This window comes from Ammospiza caudacuta, chromosome 4 (assembly GCF_027887145.1).
Source record: "Ammospiza caudacuta isolate bAmmCau1 chromosome 4, bAmmCau1.pri, whole genome shotgun sequence".
NCBI classification, from domain to species: Eukaryota; Metazoa; Chordata; class Aves; order Passeriformes; family Passerellidae; genus Ammospiza; species Ammospiza caudacuta.
This window is the reverse complement of record NC_080596.1, coordinates 63,706,886-63,729,855: the sequence shown is the minus strand read 5'-3', so window position 1 is coordinate 63,729,855 and position 22,970 is coordinate 63,706,886. Positions and strand designations below refer to the sequence as shown.

At 38.3% G+C, this 22,970-nt stretch overlaps 1 protein-coding gene across 2 annotated transcripts; it reads right to left on the bottom strand.

The window, feature by feature from the left end:
* Window positions 1-5,062: 5,062 nt before the first annotated feature.
* Window positions 5,063-21,612, bottom strand: BST1 (bone marrow stromal cell antigen 1). 2 transcript variants are annotated; one of them, XM_058803635.1, is made up of 9 exons: window positions 21,305-21,612; window positions 17,407-17,536; window positions 16,278-16,413; window positions 15,713-15,795; window positions 15,043-15,119; window positions 12,427-12,519; window positions 10,931-11,017; window positions 10,426-10,485; window positions 5,063-7,358 (listed from the first exon to the last, which is right to left on the bottom strand). In XM_058803635.1, the coding sequence occupies exons 1-9, from the start codon at window positions 21,469-21,471 to the stop codon at window positions 7,244-7,246; spliced, it is 948 nt and encodes a 315-aa protein (XP_058659618.1). In that variant the 5' UTR covers window positions 21,472-21,612; the 3' UTR covers window positions 5,063-7,243. The 2 variants fall into 2 exon arrangements, with proteins under 2 accessions (XP_058659618.1, XP_058659619.1); XM_058803636.1 differs by lacking the exon at window positions 5,063-7,358 and adding an exon at window positions 7,428-9,096.
* Between the last annotated feature and the right edge of the window lie 1,358 nt (window positions 21,613-22,970).

Below are 22,970 nucleotides of genomic sequence, written 5' to 3'. Positions count from 1 at the left end.
CTGATATTCTTTTGGAAGATTCGTTGCTGTAGCATACAGAAGTGTCTCATGGAGAGCTGTGGTGTTCAGCCTTTCACAGGGTTCTGACTCCCATCCACATGACTTTGTAAAGATTTTAAAGAAATGCTTCCTCTTAGATCAGTATTTTTGGAAGAAATTGATGAGATTAGGGGAAGCTGGGGTAAAGAGTTTCAGCATGGCTGTGTCAGCAGAGATTAGGGGTTTTTCCCCAAAAAAATTATTTCCATTAGGGAATTCATAAAGCAGAAGTTGTGGACTCTGAGTCCTTGAGTCCTAAAATACAATCTCCATGTCCCCTAATTTGTGTCTTTCCAAATGTGCTTACTTTCACATGGGAGATCACTAAAAGAAGATAGGAAGAAAACTATCTTTTCCCCTCTTCAAACACTGTGTTATGGCATTGAGAAGAAATCTTTTATCATTAAGTGCAGTAACTTTTTGAGATCAGTAAATTAACTTACAAAATCTTTCTGATTGCCTGGTAAGGTATGTTTGTCTTTGTATGGATGGTTACTGCCTGTTTTCCTGTGAAGTTCTCCTTCAATTAATGGTTATGGGATGTTTTGAAAAGCTTTTTAAATTTTGTGTTTATATATATTAATTTCTCTAAAAATCTTCCCAATCAGGAAAGTTCTACCAGACATACCATAGAAAACTATGGTATGTCTGGTAGAAATTTTTTATTTTTTATATAAACTCAAATTTTTTATATGACATTGTTTCACACTAGGCTATGGAGACAGCATAAGAAATAAAAGCTTTTCAAGGCCAATAACAGAGCTTAAGATTCCTGAATTGATTGTCTGCTTTTTCCATTGGTGTTGTGCTCTGCTGAAATGGCACTGGAATGACACCTTTTAAATGGTTTCTTTCTAGGATGTGATATATGAACAGTCATATTATTTCAGCAGAATCAAGCAACTGGTGAGATGCCCTGACATGAACAGAGACATACCCTGAGCAGTCTCAGAAGTGGTGACATCTGTCCTTCAGCTCTGATGTTTCAAATTGCACTGCAGCTTTGACTGCCCTACAAACTAATACAACATGACTGGATGTGCGTTCAAAGCTCATGTCCAGGCAGGGCTGTTTGGAAACAGCCAGTCCTTGACCATTCTGCATGCAGATAGCACAGCCTGGTTCCTGTCCCTGTGTGTCTGAGCAGCTCAGCCTCTCTGTGTGCTGGCTGTGTGAGCTCTCTTGCTGCCAGCTGGAGCCCTGACAGCACTGACGGTGCTGCTCTCTGTCAGACAGGGCAACACACACCAATTACTGATTTCTTTCTTTTTTCATGGTAAACAAAGATCCCAAAGGATCCAAAAAATTCTCCCTCTTTGGACCAAGTGTCTTCCTCCCCTTTCTGTGCTTGTTTCCCCTGCTGGCTCTCTTCAGTGTCACCCCATCTGCTCCTTCCCCTTCCCTGGGAGAGCCTGGAAATTCTACAGGTGCATCCTGAGCTTTGCTGTTCCTGAAGAATTTCCTGCTGCCACCAGTGCTGCTTCTTGTATTTTGCAATTCCCAATTCCTTTTTTCTTTAGCCAAAGTGCTGGGTTTGTAACAAAACAAAGTCATAGCTGAGGTTTGCACATTGATTTTGTCAAGGAATGAGGCAACATGCCAAGAGATTACTTACACACCAACACACTGCTCCAATGGGGAGGGATGTGGAGTAGCTCCAGAACAGTTTGGGGAAACAGGTTGCTTCATTCTTTTGCATCACCTTCACCACTTTTTGTTATGCCTTTCAGAAAATTATGCCCTCGGCAAACTAGAAAAACACATTCCAAACTATATTGTTTAAAGCCCATCTCTGAAGAGTGGGAGGGCCATGTTTAATGACTCATTAATTCTACTTGAATCAGAATATGAAGAAAGTGTTTTTTACTCAAGACATATTTAATTTATAAAAAATTTTAAAGAGCTGTGATAGTTGAGTTTGCAAGTAAGTGAGAGCTTTACCAAAGCTACATCCTATCAGTGAGGAATCTCTGATGATTCTGGTGAGGTTGCTGTACTTTTCTTGGGCAAAGCATTTTCAAGGTTTAATTTAGTGCAGGGGAAAAGCACATGCAGTAATCCTACCAACTTTCATGAAACTGAGTGCCTGTTTTCTAGCCAGGACTAATTGTTATGCTGCTCACACATTCTGAAGAGAAATACCCATAAGGCTCCCATCTCACTGAGGCAGCCAAGGAAACACAGTTGATACAGAATTAGGCTCTTCAACTCCAGGAGTGCATAAATAGCACAATTACTCCTAAAAGAATTACACATGGTAGGCAGGCCACTTGTAAAGCCTTTATGTGATGGCTCAAAGGTCAAAACCCAAAAAACTTGACAAAGATCTTGTCTAGTTAGCAGCTATCTAAAATATGTATTTGTATACATGTGTAGAAATATTTGTCTGGGATTTCATGCTGCATTTTACAAGACTATTGGTTATGCTTAGTGTCCTTAACTGCTTTTGAAGTGATATATGTCAAGTGATATATGTCATCTAACCCCCTGCTAATGTGCAGTAGTGACAGAAAGTTCTGGGTGAAAGCCCAGAGCATACATTCTGAGCTGTGGAAATACCAGCTTTGGATCTTCTGGTACCTTTCATCAAAGCAAAGGGATAAGTAAAAATGAACTCAACACAGGCCAGCACTTCCTACAGTTGGAACTTGGTATCAGAAGATTAAAATTTCCATGGGATATTTATTTCTATTAATTTTCTTCTTTGCTTGCTGCTCTTTAGAATGGCACAAAGTAACCTAGGATCTTTTCCACATCTGTACCTTGACACAGAGTAGCAGATAGAACACCTGTAATTTCTTTAGCACTCTTTACCAGCACAAATAGGGAAAAAATAAAAAATCTTCCTGCAGTTTGGTAACTCAGAATTCCCCACAGTCTTGACTTATAATTCTGATTTCTGCCTATGATACTTAGATTCTTTGTTAATTATTTATTAAGTATCGTAACTAAGGGCATAAGATACTCCAGGCATACTGGAGGAATTCTGGACGATCATCTCTGTCTGCACTTATGGAATTTACCACATTTACTGCCCCCACAGCCCACAGGTATTCCTAGTCAAATGGCACAAGTGAGAGACCACTTACATCACTTCCACAGCACTGCCTGCCGCTGGGAGGAAATGTACACTATAATTTCCAGCTTTGTTTTCCTCATACAGGAACAGCATCACTTTCTGCTCACATATTCTGCTAAAAATACAAAGTAGCTCATCTGAATGGAGATCAGGTTCACCCTAGCTGCAGAGACAGGGAGAAGGTAGGAGGAAGGGGCTGCCAGCAGCACGGGCCCTCTGGCACAGGGTGAGGGGACATTGGTGCCACCCTCCCAGGCTCCAATTTCCTGCACCAGCCTCCCTGCCAGCCTGCACTGGGAATGCTGCTGCTGTCAGGGAGTGAGGATCTCTGAGCTTGCCTTCATGATTCTCAGGAAGCTAGGAAATCAGATGCCTGCAGATTGTAAACAAAATCTGACAGATTATATTCTTTGCCTCTTACATAAAATTGCATGCAAATTTTGGCCGGGGAGAAGCTGGAATTAGGAAAAACCTGAAAATCAAAAAGAACTTGTGAAGTGTTTGAGCCACCCTGACATTTGGCTAAATTAAGATACTGTGCCTCCCCTTACTGAGCTATTTTAAACCAAACTTCTTGGCTCTGCTAAAAGCACTCTTCTTCCACTTCACACTATTGTTGAAGCAAAACACATCAGAATTATTTCTAGGTAATTCAGTTGAGAAAAACACTATAAAAGAGTTATCTTTAATGGAACAAAAAGTATTATTCAAATTCTTGAGGTTTCAGGTCACATTTCACTACACTGAAGATTGTTGATTGAAAACATAGTCATGTCAGCTGAATATCACATCGAGACCAATATGACAAAAATAAACACGGGCAGTGTAAAAAGGGCAGAGAGGTGATCAAGTTGTCCTCGCTTTATTCTCATAACTTTTTACTCCAGAGCACTCAGGACTTTGCATTTAAAAATAGGCAGAGCAGGTGTGAGCAGATGTACATGTGTCCATGCATATACAAGCTGGAAAAAAGGAACTACTCTGAATTGGAGTTCAGCTTCTGCCAGATACAATGACTGAAATGCATGTAGCAAAAAGAAAAAGTAGGTTAGTAGGAGGGGAGATTATATTAACTTCTATACAGGAAGGAAGAATGTGAGATAACTGAGTTCTTACGTGGTCCACAAAATGGTCACAGCAGGAAATACTGCCTTAGTCTCAGTAGCTTCCACAGGTCTGTCTGCACAAATGCAGAAAACCTTGTAATGCTCCTGTACCTGATGTTTTCATTTGCTACAAATAGTTGGGTAGGAATAGATTTACACAGGATTTTGGCATCCAACAGGACTCAAAAATAAGTGATATACATATTGTTTTCATCTGAAACATTTTCTCCCTCAAATTCACATCTGGAGATAGCTGTTTTTGTAGTACTGCTAGTACAAATATGAATGCTTGAAACATTTTGAATTTATATTTGTGAATTTCCCCAGGCTTGAACGAGTTTAAGGAAAAGGGTAGATGGCTTTTGGACAGTATGATTTCTCCACATTTGGCACAGCTCTTACATTAGACATTGCTAATCAGAGCATTTTCTGAGTGTTCAAGACATAGCACAGGCTCACCTGGCTGACAGTCACCACTTCACTGTAACGTTTATCTGCAAATAGTGCTATTCACACCCTTATACACGTAGAAATAAAAAAAAAAAAAAAAAAAAAAAGTCATGTTCATGTCTCTCCCTCCCTCTGGGAGTAACAAATGACCTTATTGTTTATTGCTTTGCTCACACTCCTGCCCCTCAGCCTGAGACACCAGTCACACTGCTCTTTGCAGAGATCAAAACCATTATGTTAAACTCAGAACAAATGATTCACACTCACCTTGAAATCTGCTGCCTCTAAAAGTCTCAGGAAACCTATGCATCTAGAACTTCGCCTTGTTGCTTTTTTTTTACTAGCTATATTATTTGGTTAGCTAAAAATCTTCACAGATATTCCCAAGTTTTTTAAGCAAGTTTGAGACACTTTATTGAACAGGTATTAGAAAAAAAAAATTGCTATCATTGCTACTGAGTTGAAGTAATGGGAAAAAAGGAAAGAACATTAGAAATAAGAAAACACTGCAAGAGGTTCTGAGTGTGTTGTTTTTGAGATAAGGCTATTCATTAAATAATCTCAATTGTTTAAACTGAAGTGATCCTATTTAATATTTTAATTTTTTTTTCCAAAACAGAATTTCTACAGAACACTTTCTACAGAATGTTTGGTACCATATGTAAGTGCCAGCACTGACTGTGCTGCTGGAGTCAATTACATGCAGAGGCTGGAAAGCTTTCATAAGCTGGAAAGCAAAAGTTGGCCAGCTGGGATGCTTGGCTTGTGGCTGCAAGTTGCCTAAGAGGCACATGGCTGGTTAATGGGATTAAGCTGCTCTCTGGATCTCACACACAGCTCAGCAGGTAGCACACACCAGCCCTGATGATGGCTGGGACACCTGGGAGCCTCACACACACAATCTCTACAGCCTGTGGCCCAAAATGTGTCTGATATGATCTGCTGTGGGCAAATAGAACTGATGCCATCTGCTGTGGGCAAATAGAAGATTGATCAGAATTGCTTGGCTTTAGCTATCTGAGGTGTGACTCAGACACCTTTAGCTATCTGAGGTGTTACAGATACCTTTCTTACTACTCTGGTGGCTGCTGTAAACAATAAAACATGAAACAAATCAATAAAAAATGAACAGGATGCTCAAGGAACTAATCAAAGAACTAAAGTAACAGCACAGATAGGGAACAATTTTGAGGCATAATACAACCCAGATTTTTAAAGGTCTGTAACTTTTGATTTCAGTAATTTTGTACTTTCAGTACTTTTTGTGTCTGAAACAGATACAAAAATCCTCCAGGCTGGAGCCTAAACCCTCCTGTGATGTAGGCAAACCCAAATATGTGTGTAATGTAAAGAGATTTGCATTAAAACCAAATTAAAGATTATTACAGGCAGGGAAGCAAGACAAATAAGCAACTACAACATATTTTAAATACTTTCTCTTTCAAACATACAGCATGATACAGTTGCATCAGGGATTGAAAGGATGCAAATCTACTATGGACCCTTAAATCAGATTCACTGAGATAAGAGGAACATCCTCTCCAAGTTTCCTGGCAACCAGTCAATACAAACACAAATAAATAATACAGAAGCTAACACAAAATGCGCAAAACATAGCGACATACAATTATTCTCTGTAGAATGACTATTTTTTTCTGAAGACTTATGGGTCATCTTGGTAGCTGGATGTCCTGGTGGTTTAGAGAAGCCTCTAGCTGAAGCACTGGAATTCACACAAGTAACCCAAGAAACCTCCAGGATGGCATCTGCTCTCTCCTCAGTGTGTTCTGAACCCTGTGTCCGAGTTCACGGCAAGCAGGCCAATGTCTGACTTGGCAGGTTCTCATCTGAATTTGATATACCATAAATCACACTGTGCTGGAAAAACTGGGGAACTTTCTAGACCTGGTATTTCTGACTATTTGCTATCCAGGGGCCAGGAAACAGCCAGCTGAGGAACAGCTGTGCAGATGATGGAGCAATTGACATTATGTATTAAATTACTGCACGCAATATGCACCCAGAATCTTGCTGTACCCCAGTTTTGAAGCTTGGCCCAAGTACTGGGCCACTTATAAAAATGAGTTTACTTTTCCACTGTTTTACCTATTGCATCTTGTACCAAGTGAGTATCAATTTAAGATCTCTCCTACTTAAATTTATGTTTCACCTTCCCAAAACATGATAATCAGTCATTTAGTTTCCAAGGTCAGATGCTAGGATAGTTTTACAAACAAGTAATCTCTGTGGGTGATGTATGCATAGTATCATTTTTCTTTCTGAAATATCTGAACAGAAAGTATTAGTCTTGGTTTAATTCTGGAGAATAAAGATAAGAGGAAATAGCCATGAATTTTTCTAGAAAAAGAAAATGAAGGGTGAGGCTTTCTAGCAGCAGTGGGATAATTTTTGATATGGAAACAAGCCAGTATCTAGTATGCAAGGTTTTAATATGCAGGTTTTGCAGTCCCAAAAGTAGGATGAAACTGCAGTTAGAAATCAGCTGAAGCAAAATTTATAGCCAAGGCAAAGCTAAGGCAAACAGAGGATATGGATTCAGTTGATTAACTCAGTACACTAAAGCAAATCTGAACAGAAAGCCTGCAAAAGAAACAAACATGAGCTTGTTCCAGCTGCCTCCTCTGTCTGAAGATATAGGTCCTCTTTGTGCTGCTGGTGCAGATCTGAAGAAGAGAAAACAAACAGGATGTTCACAGCACAGAGCTGAGTTAGGATTCTTTTAAATATCAGGGGTTTGTTGCCAAGGGTGAAGTTTGTGGCCCAAGTGCTAAGCTAGAAGTTTCTTTATATGAGCCTGCCAACAGATTCCCTTTGGCTGTCATGATTCTATAAACAGAATATCTTTGCAAAACCGTGGGAACTCTTCTTTCTACCTTCACACAAGTGCCTTTTGTCTCTCCACATCCATGTACTGTCTCTGGCCTTATGCTTGTGATTTTGTAGTGCTCTCCTAGACAGCAGTGGTCCTGGAGGATTGTATTGCACTGGGTGCAATAGTACCCAGATCCACTTCCATGTCTCCCTGACATTGCAATAATGCAAATAATCCATGCCACCACTAACAGCTTATCTGGCTTCCCTCCTGCTTGCATTTGTAAGCCATCGCTGCCATCTAGTGGGTGTTTTTTACTCACAGGTTTTTTTCTAACGTCAGGGCGTCACCTTAACAAGCCGAAGTCCAAATGTGACTCAGCAGGAACATCGTTCAGGTCTGGAGAGGAGGCAAGGGGCACCACCACCATGCAAGAAGCCCCAGGTACATTACAGCACCTTCTGGGCCATCCCTCTGCTGCCCTGGCCCAGCTCTCTCCTTTGCTATGCCTGTGTAATGGGAGTTGTGGTGACATAAAAAGTCACTTGTCCAACTCTGATGTTTTTGGGCTCAGGACATTATTCTGTGGAGGCTGAGAGGGCAGCCATCAGCCTTGGAACAGCAACCAGCCCTGGTGAAAGGGGATGCATGAGCCCCTGCATGCCTGCCCCACTGTTTACTGTGGAAGTGTGAACACTGACAGCACCTGCTCTGCAAAGGAAACTTTTCCTAACAGATACCCACTCCAATTAGTGATACCCCCACTGACCAGCCCCCAGCCAGCTAATGGACCACCACAGAACACAGAAAACGTGCCTAAGAAGGTAATCAATCATCAAATCATTTATACGCATCTGCTTAAGGCTCTTTTTGAAAAGGCAGCTCGTTTCTATGGAGGTGGTGTTATTTGCTGCAGAGAACTGAGTGATTCTGGGAAGAATGTAAGTATTCATTGGCTTGAAGTATTTAAATTACTTAAATTTCAGGGAGAGGAAATGATAGTTTTGCATTGAGAAAGCTCTGTTGTGATTTGGGATAGATAGGAAATTAATCAAATTTATTACAGTGCCATGCATGGAGGATGGAATACAGTGCTCATGAAGGAAACAAGCAAGGAAACTTTTCCTAAGGAGGATGAGAACAGCTGAGTTGCTCTGGAGTTACCCCAGGAGAGGGTGAGGCTGGTGTTTCAAGTTCACCAGGGATTGTGTTACTGGATGGGAGGGAAGGATGGGAGGGAAGGGGCAGCTGCTCCCCTGCTTGCACACTGCAAACGCCTTGTGGCAATACTGCAGAACTGCATGCTCACCCTCAGCTGAAAGGAAAAACACATTAGTGGTTTCCAAAAACCTTCTCATCCAGGCTTCCTCAGCTGAGTAGCACACACACATCACAAAACTTTGAGGAAAATTATTTAAAACCTGGGAGAGGAGAAAAATCTTCTGTCAAGACCTCAATAAAATATTGGTTTTTTCAAAGTCCTGTGCTCTTCTTCCAGTTTGTTAATATTGTCATTATGTTCACAGCTATTGTTTTGAAGGGGATAACTGTGTTTTCATTTGACACGTTGTCCTGGGGTGACCATTCAGCTGCAGAACAAGGAAACCCTATTTTAATCCACTGAGCAAGTGGCATTTTGTAACCAATCAAAGCCCTAACAGGAAGTCTGTTCTATGACCTACTGCCCAGAGGTCTGGAGCTATCACTGGGATTTATAACCCTACCATTTGCATAACATTTATATGCTAGGATATAATTTGCATGCAAGAATACATGTTGCATTGCAAGGTGAGTAGAATTTTTCAGTGACCAGCAAGAATAGGGAATACTCACTTTCTGTCAGTGAAGAACTGACATATGTTACAGAACTGGGCATATGTTACAGAAGGTGCTGTCCACCTCCTTTCTGTACTGCAGGAAGCACTCCATCAATATATGAATGCATGTACAGCCCCTCCCAGAGGCAGGCAAGCTGGAGTTGCACCTCTGCTGCCATAACCAGGGACAGCAAATCAGGACTTTCACTGCAGATGTTGTCATTGCAATATCACACAGGTATTAACAAACAAAAATTTGAGTAGGGAAGAAAGAAATAAAGCATGGATTATCCATAAGAAGAATATAACCACAAATCAGTGTTTATGTATTGATATATTCTACAGCATTCCAAACAGTGAGGAAGTTCTCATTCAGATGTTCAAGTATCTCATGTACCTATATATGCCATAGCATATAGATAATGAAACATAGTCAGAATTGAAAACAGTAATCTTTACTGTAAATTCACTGAAATACACGATAAATTAATATAGTGCTCCTCATATAATATAGATAAATATGGATAAGTAGGGAGTTTGGGAGCAATGCTTGCTAATCAAGAAGTTATGTCTTGGATGTAATCTCCATTCTTTGTAGATAACTCACGGGCCCAAGGTAAATACATCAAAATATAGAGATTAAGTCTTACACAAAATGGACGATAAAAGAAAACTTCCTCAAAATTTAGAACTGAAAATTCCAATAGTTGGGTAAATGTCTTTTAGATCTGTTGCCATTTGATCTATAATTTGATTATTCAAGAAATTTTATTAATGAAAGCAACTTCAAATTTGTAATAGATTTTATATCAGAACAGTGATATGTACAAACTTCACATCATCAATGATATACAGTGTTACTGTGTGATCAATGAGAACCCATTAACACCTAATTTTGAACAGCAGGTTCAGCTCACAGACAGCTGTGCACAATTTGTGAATAGAAACTGCTAATTCAATCCACAGTAACTAACAAATTCAAGACCACTGTGTATTGCATATGAAGAATATATAACAGGTGGTAGAGGTGGGATCTGTTGACTTCTGCCTAATTTATTCAGTTGTAATGACACTGGGCTAGGTTGAACTTCTTTTACTTACGATGCAAAGGCACACTTAGAATGATCAGGATAATCCAAGCAGAGTAAGAACATTACAGACCTGTGAAAATACCATTTTATTTACCACCTTTCAGGCAGACAACTGAGAAAAAAAAAAACCATGAAAAAATGAAACAAATTCACAGTACTATCACGCTTAAATCTTCCCTTCATTAAATTTATCTTACAATCTATAGGAAATACTAGAGCTGTGAAAGCTATTGTGAATAACTGGTAATTCAGCAGACATTCAATAGTGTTTTTAACTATTTTTTAGGTTTTAAATCCAAGTACGTGAGGCCATCTTCTGTGTCTGACATTAAGAACAATGTTCCACTCAATCATACAGTAAGATGTAGTGTTTTGATCAATAAGCAACCAAAAAATGCCAAGTCTTAAAAATGTGACATCATCCCTCCAACATATCAGTCCCTCCTGAAGACATGACATTTATGGCACTTCAGTACTGCACAGTAAGAATCAAAATAGATAAGGTTTTCACTTACTTGTAATTGTCAGTGCAAGTGACATCAAATCCAAGAGTTTTCAGCCTGGTTTCTAATGTCTTTACACTGTTAGTTCCACAGGAATCTCTGTGAAGAAGGTTTTCAATATTATTGCAAATCTTTTGTTTTATATTTTTTTTCACTGAACTTGATGGAATTAGTAAAGTAAATCCCCATTACTTTGCCTCTTCTGTATTCCATAACACCACTAGAAGAATGGTGTACATTGCTCTTTATATTTCATTTGCTTACATTACTGTTGTTTCACAATTCATTGTTTTCACAGTTTACAGAGTCTGAAAGATTAGCTTCAGCCAGTGTAGCATTTTCAGATTCTATTCACTAATAATCCTATGTTTAATATTTGACTAGACAGAAAAAGACCTAAATAATTTTGTAAAACATTGTTTTGTTTGTAATATTCTTTGGCAACTATTTAGGTAGTGATAAAGTTGATGCTATCTGTCTTTACACAATAAGTTTGTTATAATAAATGAGAATTATACTTGTTGTTTGAATCTTGTTCTCTCTCTTAAATACTGAATAATAGAAAAATACAGAGAGAAAAAAGTCAGAAACATTCCTAAACACAGATCTTGTTTCTAGCACTGATTTTTTAATTTGGAGTCCAATTAGTATAAGAAAGTTTACAGAACCTACTGAGACATCTAAACCTGCACCAACATAAAATATTAAGGCCAGTGCTACTTATCTGCTGGTCAGTAAACACCCATGACTAAAGAAAGCATATAGAGACCAACAAAGTAATTGTAGGAAACATTTAATAAAAATATACAATTACTCCCATGCATCCATTTACTGAAACATAAACTAAGATTCAGTGCTTGTCTTAGCTTTTCTTTGTAAAAGGGGCAACTTTTGCAAAGATTAGCTGTATGTTTTTTCACTCCCAGAGGGTATGATTCTTTGATTTAGAGAGACTGAAAAATGCTAATCTGAACTATGTTATGTACACTCAACAGCATTGTGGTAAAATTCACAACAGACAGCCCAAACTGTTTGGACTGATCAGTTTTGTTATATTTGCTTATTAATTATTTGTTTGCTTTATTTAAATTACCAAAATTAGCAAAATTAGACACTTTTAAAGCGTACTTTATTACTGGATTAATTATTGAGAGAAAAAGAGCCACCAGTTGGTATTTGCCCGCTTCTACAAATTTTCAAACAGTTAAGATACGTGAAAATGAAAAGAATGCATATAGCAAGGTGAAAGAAATATCACTAATCAGCACTTAATCTGAAATTCAGATTGACTCTTAGTAAAACTGTTCATGCTCTATCTTCATTCAGGGTCTGAGATCCACACACACATCTAACCAAGAGTTCAGGTTGTGTCTCCCGTGTACATGAAAGCATCTAAAATACTTTGCTTTAAGTAGTATGCAAATACAATCAAACAGAAAGATAAGGTGAAATTATAAAGACAGGTTCAAAAGGGAGAAACTAATTTTTATTTTGAAGACACAACTTACCTATCTGGTCCTTCAATATCATCCACAACCCAAATGACAATCTGTGAGATTTTGTCTTTCTGGAAATTAGGTATTTCATAATCTGCAAAAAAACTGATTGAAGAAAAAAAATTACCTATAAAGAACATGAAAATCAAATAGTCCTTTTCCTCTTCTGTATTAATGAATTCACCTAAAAGTGAACAAGAATGAACTTTCAAAAATGCAAAAACAAATAAAAAAGCCTTTGATACTTCCTCATAATATCTAATCTAAGAAGATATGAAATCCAAAGATTGATTTAAATGTCTCTAGATTGATTTTTTTTTTGTGAGATGCTGGCATTTCAGAGCCATAGATTTCTAACCCTTTTAGCAAGATACAGTGTAATGATTTCTTATCTTTTAGGGGTTTTTTTTCACTCAGAAAGCTTGAAAGGGCTGAATGCCTGGTCCAAGTCTGGGCCTAGGTCTCTCCTCTAATTTACTATTTGCTATCATGTGTCTTCTTAAATGTCTGTATCAGCACTACAGTGTCTCTGAGCCCTTTTAAATGTTCTCAGACCTCCACAAAGGTCTCAGAACATTTAAAGAGAAGAAGGGACCATTATTTGCCCTTCCTGGGACCAGCAGTGACAACGTGGGTCTGTTCTCCCAGCCCTTCAGGCTCTGCCATGCAAGCACAGGACATGTGCTGCTTGCCAGGGGCTGGTGCTTCATGAAGTCAGCAAATTATTTCAGATTTCTGGAGAAGTGGAACAGGAGGACAGATAGCAGGAGTTGCTTTCTCTGGTCCAGTCTGGTGTGGTGGTAGCTGACCAGAGACCAGCAGCAGCAACAGAACGTTTGCCTTTCTGTCCAAGGTGTCCAAGCCTGCCTAACACATAGTGAAAATATAACAAAAAATAAAGATTCCAACTCATTTACTCAGTCATGCATAGGCTATTCCCAGAAAAAAAGAAGCTTGCTCCCAAATTTGGAGAAGTGTTTAACTAGAGGTGTCAGAAACTGTGGAGGAACAATGTACAACCGACTTCAGTAAAACCGATTTTTGAACTGGCTTCTATTATTAAAGAAATCTGCCAACTAAATTCATACTGTGTGAATGAGCAAAGTTATTTTGCCATGAAATGAGAAATAAATCTTAACTGAAATGATATCAGGTGACTTAATGGTGATTTAAGTGTACAAACTTTAAACTGAATAAACTTTGAAAAGCGCTTGAAATACTTGAAAACAGAGCAGAGAGATGGTTAGGAAGACAGGCAGATCTTTCACATTACTTTTGCTATTAATTATTCAACTTCCAGCTTTTTTCAAACATGATCTCTCAAACAAATTCAGTCATAAATGGACCAGAAGATACAGAGCAAAGAAAACAGATGGAGTTACTGGCTTTGTTTTCTCCTTGGCAGGCTGAGTTCCAGGGGTGATTTCACTGGTTAAAATACCACCAGACTGGTAACCCAGGGGGCTGGTGGAATTAATGTGTGTGTGAGATGTTTTTTGAAATAAGGAATCTGTAAATTAACAGAAATAAGGAATCCATTTCTAAAATAAGGAATCTATAATAGATTCTGGGTATTGACCTGCTGCCAGGTATTACCACCTGCAGAAAATTTGATCCCAGCTGACCATTTGACCAGCCCAAGAAGACAGTTTAAGTCTTTGTGATTGGCTGAAAGCTGTGTACAGAGATGGATGTTTTGGGGGACAGAGGTAAGTAGTTAGGAGGTGTTTTGGAAAACATGGTTCTTCTTTCTCTCCCATCCAGAGATAAAATTGCCTTTCAAAGGTTATTTTTAGTGAATAATGAATACACAGGAAGAAAGTCTCTTCTATGGGTTTTTAAAAGATGTAATTTTTTGATCTGCCTTGGACAGGACAGTTGCTGAGGCAATGAAGGATGCATTTCTTACCACAGGTAAGCAGTCACTACAGACACATAGTAAAAGTTCTAAAGGTTGTACTTTTACAATAAATTCTGAAAGTAAGCTTAGATAAGCTTCTGCATGGTGGTTCACCTCTGAATCAGGAAAAATACACCTGTCCTTAATATAAAAGGAACTAAGAAGAAGAAGAAGCTCATCTTTGCTATTATCCTCCTCAACAAACATTTTTTTGCTTTCTGAAACAATAAGAGACTTCAAACGACATCCACTCTTGGTCATGGAGAAACAAATACTTTCCCTTTAGAACTTACCAAGTTTGCTGGTAGGTCTGACAAAAGCTACACTCCTTATAACAATATACTCTATTTAGACATGTCCCTGAAAAGAAATTTCATTGACTCTCATCTTTTTGAAGATATACACATTTTGCCACAGTACATTGGCTGACTCTAGGGCAGCCTTTAGAACATTCACCATGCTTGCCACAGCAGTTTGTAAAATGCAGGAGTTGAAAGGATTGTTCCCATCCAGTATGTATTATTCCTTCAGCTAGGGACAATTAACAGTTGTTCCCCACAACTCAGCAGCCTTTGATGCAGCAGGTCCTTTCAGCCACACTTCCCATGCTTTGTGCAGCAGACGACCCAAACAACTGGTTGACTTTTCTATTTTTTTGTAGTCATCCAGACTCTACACAGAAAATCACACTACACAGACTCCAGGCAGAAATCAGTCGGTTCTCTTACCCTGGCTGTGGATAAGCTCCTCCCTCTGCAGAACCATTCAGCAAGACGTGGATCACCCCAGAGCTGTGCTTTGCATACTGCAATAGATAACAGTGCTTTTCAGATCTCTCAGATTTGTCATGTAACTTGGTATTTTATTGCAAACAACAGTAACCGAGGAAAGAATTTTACCACAAAGGCTATTGGAACCACAAAAATAATCTAGACTAGCACCTGAGCAGGTCACTGAAGTAAAAAGGACAGGAACCAAACAGGCCATGGTTTAATTCAATGATTCTTCTCAAGCTATTTTCTCACATTTGTAAGTATTCTTCAGCACAAAAAGAAAGCACTTTGGCATTCTCTATTGAGTTTGATATGTAAGTAAAGGGTTTTCAGCAAAGCTGTCAAATTAGGACCTGTAATCAGTAGACAGTCAGTATGCTTACTGTGCTTAGTATATCGTTTTTATTAACAAAGCTAACAGAATTTTAACACGTTATCTAGCTAAGGTGAATGTTAAGTTCTCCTTGCTAAAACACTTGCAGCTAGACTAAAACAGTGTATTTCTATCAGGGAAAACAATCCAGTAGAGTTACAGGTTTAAGTCTGCTGTGAACTAGCAGTGTTTTCCTGAACCACACTGGACACACTCACAGATGTATGAAGTCAGCACTAATAAAATATTTACAGTGACTGAGGCAATCCTCCAGAAAGAATCCACTGCATTGTTCTCACATTCCGCCATGGTGGGGCAGGATTCATAGTCCAGGCCTGTAGGAAGGCAGGGGATTTGTGCCATTAGAGAGATGATAATGACTATAAAATTGACTTTAGCAAGCAACTAAATATATTTGTGCATTACTCACTGACCCACAACCTATGTTTGACATAGCACTGAAAGCTGTTGTATTTTTTCAATTATCTTCCATCCTCTGTAGTTTACACAAACAGTGACATTCTGAGGATTCAGTGATTTGGCTGAAGTGGCTCTAACTCTGTTCCTGGGATGCAAGGAGCTCCAGGTTCAGAAGACTGAATGAGAGGTTTATCCCCACTGCAGGACCATGTAGATTTCACTGTGTGCTCCCCCGACTGCAGTGTTAAATATTCACATGATGCAAGAGAGAACAAGACAGTGAAGTTATCCCTGATTTTTCATGGGGTAAGAGCAAATTTAGCTTCTCCAGGACACAGCAGTTGGTCTCCATTATGGTTTTACAGATAAATGTTTAACATAGCTCTCATTGTCTTACCAGGGCTGTCTGCCTGCCCACACCAGATCAGAAAGTCTGCAAGGAAGCCAAAGAGAGTATCACCCACAGACATGTAGCGACGTCCTCTGGCAGCAAGGCTGGTGACTAGCAGCTGATTATTTTCCCAGAAAAGAGACTAGAAAAAAAAAACATAGAGAAGAAATGTACCAACACCTGGGTGCAGACACAGTGAGATTATGGGGTATTGAAAACAGCTGAAAACATGTTTTGGTATTTCTTTCAAAATCAAGCTAATAACCAGAAATGTTAGCTATCTCTTTAAAGGAATAAAGTTTTTTAATTTTCCAGAGGTGTAAATTCTGCTCACAAGTGACTTGAGGAACAGTAGTAGTTTGATGAGAAGGGATATAGTCCTACTTTAAATATAGTTAGGCCTAGCTTTGCCTGCCTCAGCAGATAGATTTAGGGGAAGAAGAAAAAAGGAAGATATTTATAAACCAGATATATGTCACCAGAAATCTCTCAACGTTGCTATGTTGGCTTATGGTGTGAAAAAACCCCCATATGTCTAGATGTTATTTCTGTGTTTGCAGAACTCCTCATGAATTAAGCCATGTTGACAGTAGTATTTGTTGGTTTAGCTTGTAGCATTTAGAAATGAGGAATAATTGTGCCAGAGGCACAACACATCTTTTGCACTTCCATGGTTCTTTGCCAGCACATCAAACCCTTACTGTTCTCTGTCACAGAACAACATCCTCTCTCATTTCTGCTTTTGCTTGCTCAGTGTGTCAATGTTTAACATGGCACTGCCATGAGACTTAGCTGTGAGGAGTAAAAGCAAAAGGTGATAGCAGGCACAGCATTTGCAGCCAGAGCACTGAACTTAAGGAAAAGCAGAAGTGGAAGTTCAGGGACTGTGGCAGAGCTCCCAGCACAACAGGAAAAAGGGGAGATCTCTGTAGTATGAAAAGAGAGACATTGCTGAGAAGTTACTGCATAAAATAAATGGAGCCAAACACATTGAAACATGCTATCAAGTCTGAGTCTAGTTTATAAACTACAGACTGGTCAAAAAGAGTGACTCACAAATCAGTTACAGAATGACTCGCCAGTCTTGAACTGTGTCACGTAAAATCACAGGGCAATTAACATAAAAAATTATTACCTTGTTAGGTGGAATCGTGTGAAATGTGAGGTTGATAAATAATTCATAATCCTCAGGTAGAATGCTGCAAGGATCCTTGTTAATAAATGCATTTTTAAATGCTTCCCATATCTGTGAACAATTCTTCTCACTGTAATAATTAAAAAAAAACAAATAGCAAAATTGTTTTTTCAAAGCTGAGCAAGAAAGATGCATGTTCTCAACTCTTTGAAGTACCCCAATTAAAATTCATATAAGGTTAAGGCAGAAAACTCAAGTCAGGGTAGCTCAGGAAGAGCATAGACATCTTGTCTTCTGAGTCATAACTGCAGCAGATAAGGAAGAAGTAGCAAGGAAAATATTAGCATTTACAGTGTGGAATTAGAAACACATTATGATTCAACAAAAACCTTAGTAGGTATGGTATACACAGCAAGTTTGCTCTTCAACACTGTAGAAATACTGAAGAAATAGCTTTCTTTAAAATTTTTCAGATTCAAAACACCATTTCAAATAAACCATAGCTAAACATGCAATGCTGCTGGAATGCAATACTACTCTTAAAATGTCAGATTCAAATGCAGGACAAGTTGCTAAAAAGCTTTGATGGTAGAGTAATGATGGTGACAGATGCCTTCAGCTTCTAGGCCCTGGGACTGTGCAGTTTTCTCTTGCTGGAATGAGTAGAGTGACCAGGGACTGTGTGACAGGGACACACACTGTCACTATGCAGTAGCTACAAGAAGTACAAGTATGTTGCTAGCATTCAACACTTGGAGTGCTGAAATAAGATGCTAGGCTGTGCACTCCTACATTTCCCTTCTGCCAGCTCTGTCTTGGGGACAAGAACCTCCATGGAGGGACAAGACAGGCTGTCTAGAGATGGAAGTGTCCTATCTCTTTGGACTTTCAGGATCTCACCTGTCACAGCTCTGAGCCTGCCTGGAGTAATTAGGAAGGGAATTTCTGTTTTCACCACTTTTCCACAATACTTTCCCCACATAATGCTGTGACAATATCTATACCAGGAACACTCTGCACAACAGAATAATTACACTATGTGCATACAGCCCTCCTAACATGAATGGCTGTCATTGCAAAGCTCTAGCTTGAACAACAGTAGTCCTGATAAGTAAACCAAACTTTGCCATTACAGTGCTTTGCTCAGTTAATATTATCCATATACAGCAAGGTTTCTGCTGGTACAGGTTCTTTAGGGAGCTGCTTTGTGACACTGAATGTCACAGACACTTTAAAGGAGCCCGTGTGATGAGCTCTGCAGGAAATAGACCACAGATTTTCTTAAAGAAATCTCTTGTCATGCTTCCAACAACTATATAAAAATTCCCTATATACTGTAAGCAGATATGGATCTTGACCTGAAAATTTTCAGTGATGCAATATGATCCTTGATCACTAGTTTCAAGGTTTAAACAGATTTACTTAATAAAAGAATTTGGACCCTATTTCTGATTTCAAGCTGTTATACTTTGGCTTCTGACAGTTGTATATACTTAGGTCTCATTTTGCTAAAGAGCTTTCTACTCAAAGCACTTACGTTAGTACTTGTGGGTTACGATCAACTGAACTTTTAAGATCTTTCTTGGCAGGTGCATCCATCAGTAATTTTCTGGTTAACTCACATATTGCTTTTTTTTTTTTCATGACTTCTCACCCAGTTTTGAACAGCTTGTAAATCAAAAGGATTATTCTGCTCTGATACTCAAAACTTGTTAGCTGGCAAAAACACTTTTTGAAACTACAGGGTTGGGGAGGCCTGCTGTTCAGGACTGCTTTCAGGACAATTCCCTCTAATCTTACTAGACATTAATAAGTCAGATTAATTTCACATTATTTAGTTAAAAATTGTTTTCAAAGCTTTAATTATATACTACAAATAAACAAATATGGATGAATTATGCATATAATTATGAATTATATGCATTATAGGAACCTTAGTGTTGTTTAGCGTACTCCTGTTAGGAAATGTCAAATATGATCTTAATTCAAATTCATCACTTCTGCATGGCCACAGCATTTTGTAAAATGCCTCTTTTGATTGCCATTTTGCACATTCTGTTTTAACATGTGGGAAAGTTTTTCTTCTGTTCCTACAAACATTTTTATGTTTTAACAATCTTGCAGTGTAAAGACATGTTTTGCTAGCTTCCTTTAAGTTAGCAAAGTCTTTTTAGAAAATTTGCACATAAATTCAGAAGCAAAACCTATCCAGGTGGTCACGTTTCTATAAAAGCTAGCCAGAGGCAACTAAGAAACAGATAATGAACAGAATGGGATATTAATAATTAGAATATCTATTTTGCACCTGTGCAATATGAAATTTCCATTTTCTTTGGTTTACATTATTAGCTTCTAGAGCTAAGGGAAAGAGAAAAATCCTCACATTATAAGAAATCAGTTGAGTAGCTCTTCTTTTAATAATGCCATTTTTGGTCTAAATTCAGGAAAGTAGTCTTAATGTCCTGCCTGGCTTCATGCTATCCTGAGCATTGATGAACATATTCAAACATCTAAATTTTAAAATCATGTTGTGAAAATGTAACCAGAATTCAGTAAATCACAAAACTATCATAAACATGAGACACACAGAAATGTTTTCCAGAATATTGCATTTATATCTCTAAAAGTCCAACAATTAACAATACAGTTCAAATTTCTACAGTAACTATCCTTTATGTTGCTCATTTTAGCATATTCTGGATTATTATTCATGTCCTGTTTCAGATATAAATGAAGTGGCATCTGTTAAGTCCTGCAGAAGCTCTACCTATCTATAGCCTACTGCATGACCAGATTACCTACACAACTGTAAACTAAGTTCACATATTTTATATTATGTAATATATTGTAGGAATGTAGAAATCTACCCTTAAAGAATGTAGAAATCTACCCTTAAAGAAATCTTCCACTTTCCATTGTGACATGTTTATAAATTTGGCAAGCTTGAACTGTTCCACTGAAATTCATGCATTGTGTTATTTGCATGAGGATGATCTTTTTTCCTTCATAAAAAACTTAAAACACTTCTAATAGGTTAAGAGTATTATTGTGCAGAAGTATATTGTTTTGCCTTTGTTAAAAGGGAAAAATTTGTTTTAAGTCCTTTATCTTCCTCTTTTGCAACAGGACCTGAAAATGGGAGGTTAGGGAGTGGAGGTGATATTTGCAATATCATCTAATCCTGTTTAAAGAAAGCAATTCAATGCCATTGGAACACAGATAGAGCCCCTCTGCAAATACCTCTTCACACTTTTAGGACAACTTTTTAGTGGTAGAATAAAGGGTTGAACTCCAGGAGATTGTTCTTCTTATTTTCTTCCTCTTTACCGAAGCCCTTACAATGCAAGGAAGACAGAAAAGTGCTTGTTTTAGCAAAGTGTGTGATTTACCTCCAGTTCTGTATAATTAGCACAGCCAATAGAAGTCACAGATAACCCCACTGGAGCAGTTGATTAGCACTTGATTTTTCAGGTGGACGGGCTAAACAGTTCCTTCAGTACCACAGGACAGCTGTAAAGTGAAGTGTTCCCTTTTGAAAATGACCTGACACAAAGACATGCAAGGCAAAGCTGTCTTCCCAGGACTACTGTCAGATTTGGTACTTGCAAAACACCATCCCTGTCATTTCTGTCTGTTGTTCTCCTTACAGAAAGAAAGGTGGGGTGCAGTGGGCAAAAAAGTGAAATAAAGAATTGAAGAATTAAAAATCTTGCCTCAATTACACTACTTTAGTTAAAATATGACATCCATCAAAGTCATTTTGTTGTTTCCAGACAGCTACAAGCATGTTGGCTTCAAAAGGATCACTAGCATGGCTAGAAGCATAACATCCAGCTTCTGATTAACAACCATTTTGTACAGAACATAAAAAACTAATCCAGAAACAAGCAAAACTTACCCAACAGCAGGGTTCACAAGTCTAATATACTCATAGCATCTTCCAATGACAATACTTTCCAGGTTTTGAGTAGTACCTTCACCTTTCCATTTCTTTCCCTGCACTGCTGAGAAGCTGTTCATACATAGAACAGAGACAAATAAAAGAGGGGAAAAAAGGCTCATCATAATGAATTCTTGACAGTCCGAATTCTTGACAATCCAGTACTTAACAGAAAAAAAAAAAAAAGAAATAAAAAAGGAGAGTTCAATGATACAATTTAAATGGAAACCTGCAGCCTGAACATTTAATATTTTCAGTGCTAGCGACAGCTCAGTACAGAAGACAAAGGCGGAAAAAAAAAAAACCTTGCTGGAAACTATAACCTAACTATTTCCTGGAACGATTGCAGCACAGGGATACATCACTTCCTCGTGTCTAAACTATTCCCCACTTCTGAAAAACGAGAAACTTTGAAGGCCACCTGGTGATAACTGAAGAGAATTGCAGTATATATCCATAAAGGGAGGAAAAAAACCCTAACCGCTTGAATACTTAGGATGCCTTTGGGTCACTTAATATTCGTTGCTGTGTTTCCCTTTCCTAAACCATTAAGAAATGCTTGCAAGCAAAACAAAACTGAACAAAACAAACAAAAACCCCCAAACCTAAAATATGCAGTTACAGCAAAGACAGTGTAAATATCCAAGTCCCTGAGTTATCTTATCAGGGGTAACATTAGTCAGCTCTTTTTCCATCTCTGCCCTGGGCAGTGACAGTGGCATTTTGTTGTGATGACATGTGCATCATGTGTTCGTGAAAAAACCCTGCCTTGCAGTCATGAATCAATCATAATGAGAAACATAAGGGTTACAGTTTATACCCTGTGCACTGAACAAACGTCCTCAGCTTCTGTTGTCATCCTCCTCCAGGTTCTTTCCCCTAAGTACTCTGTTAAAACGTCAAAAGGCACCAATCAATCTAATCTTCAGAATATTCCCTGGGACACACTGCTGCAAATACAACCACATTGGGTTTTTTTCCTTTAAAAAAATAAATTCAACCTCCAAGTATTTTTGCACTCACATTTCTGAGGAACCATGCTGGTTCTTTTCTTTCTTTCTTTTTCTTTCTTTCTTTCTTTCTTTCTTTCTTTCTTTCTTTCTTTCTTTCTTTCTTTCTTTCTTTCTTTCTTTCTTTCTTTCTTTCTTTCTTTCTTTCTTTCTTTCTTTCTTTCTTTCTTTCTTTCTTTCTTTCTTTCTTTCTTTCTTTCTTTCTTTCTTTCTTTCTCTTTCTTTGTTATTTTCTTTCTCTCTCTCTCTCTCTCTCTCTCTTTTTCTCTCTTTCTCTCTTTTCTTTTTCTCTTTCTCTCTTTCTTTCTCTCTTTCTTTCCCTCAGTGAATTTATAACTTTATTTTTTGTGTACTTATTCATGTAGTGTTATACTTCTGTTGATACACTGGTACTCAGCTGTTGGATTTTGCTGAAGGAAAAATCTGGCTAATCATTGAGTAAATTCCTGATGATGGATTTCTGCTATAAATGTGATGAAATATAGCCAATTGGTTGCTACCTGCAGCAGAGTCTTCAGGAAAGACTTACTTCAGATTTACTCAGAAATGGATGTGAAATGTTGTGCTTGATATGGTGGAGATACAGGAAATTATGTACTTTACTCCTGTTGCTT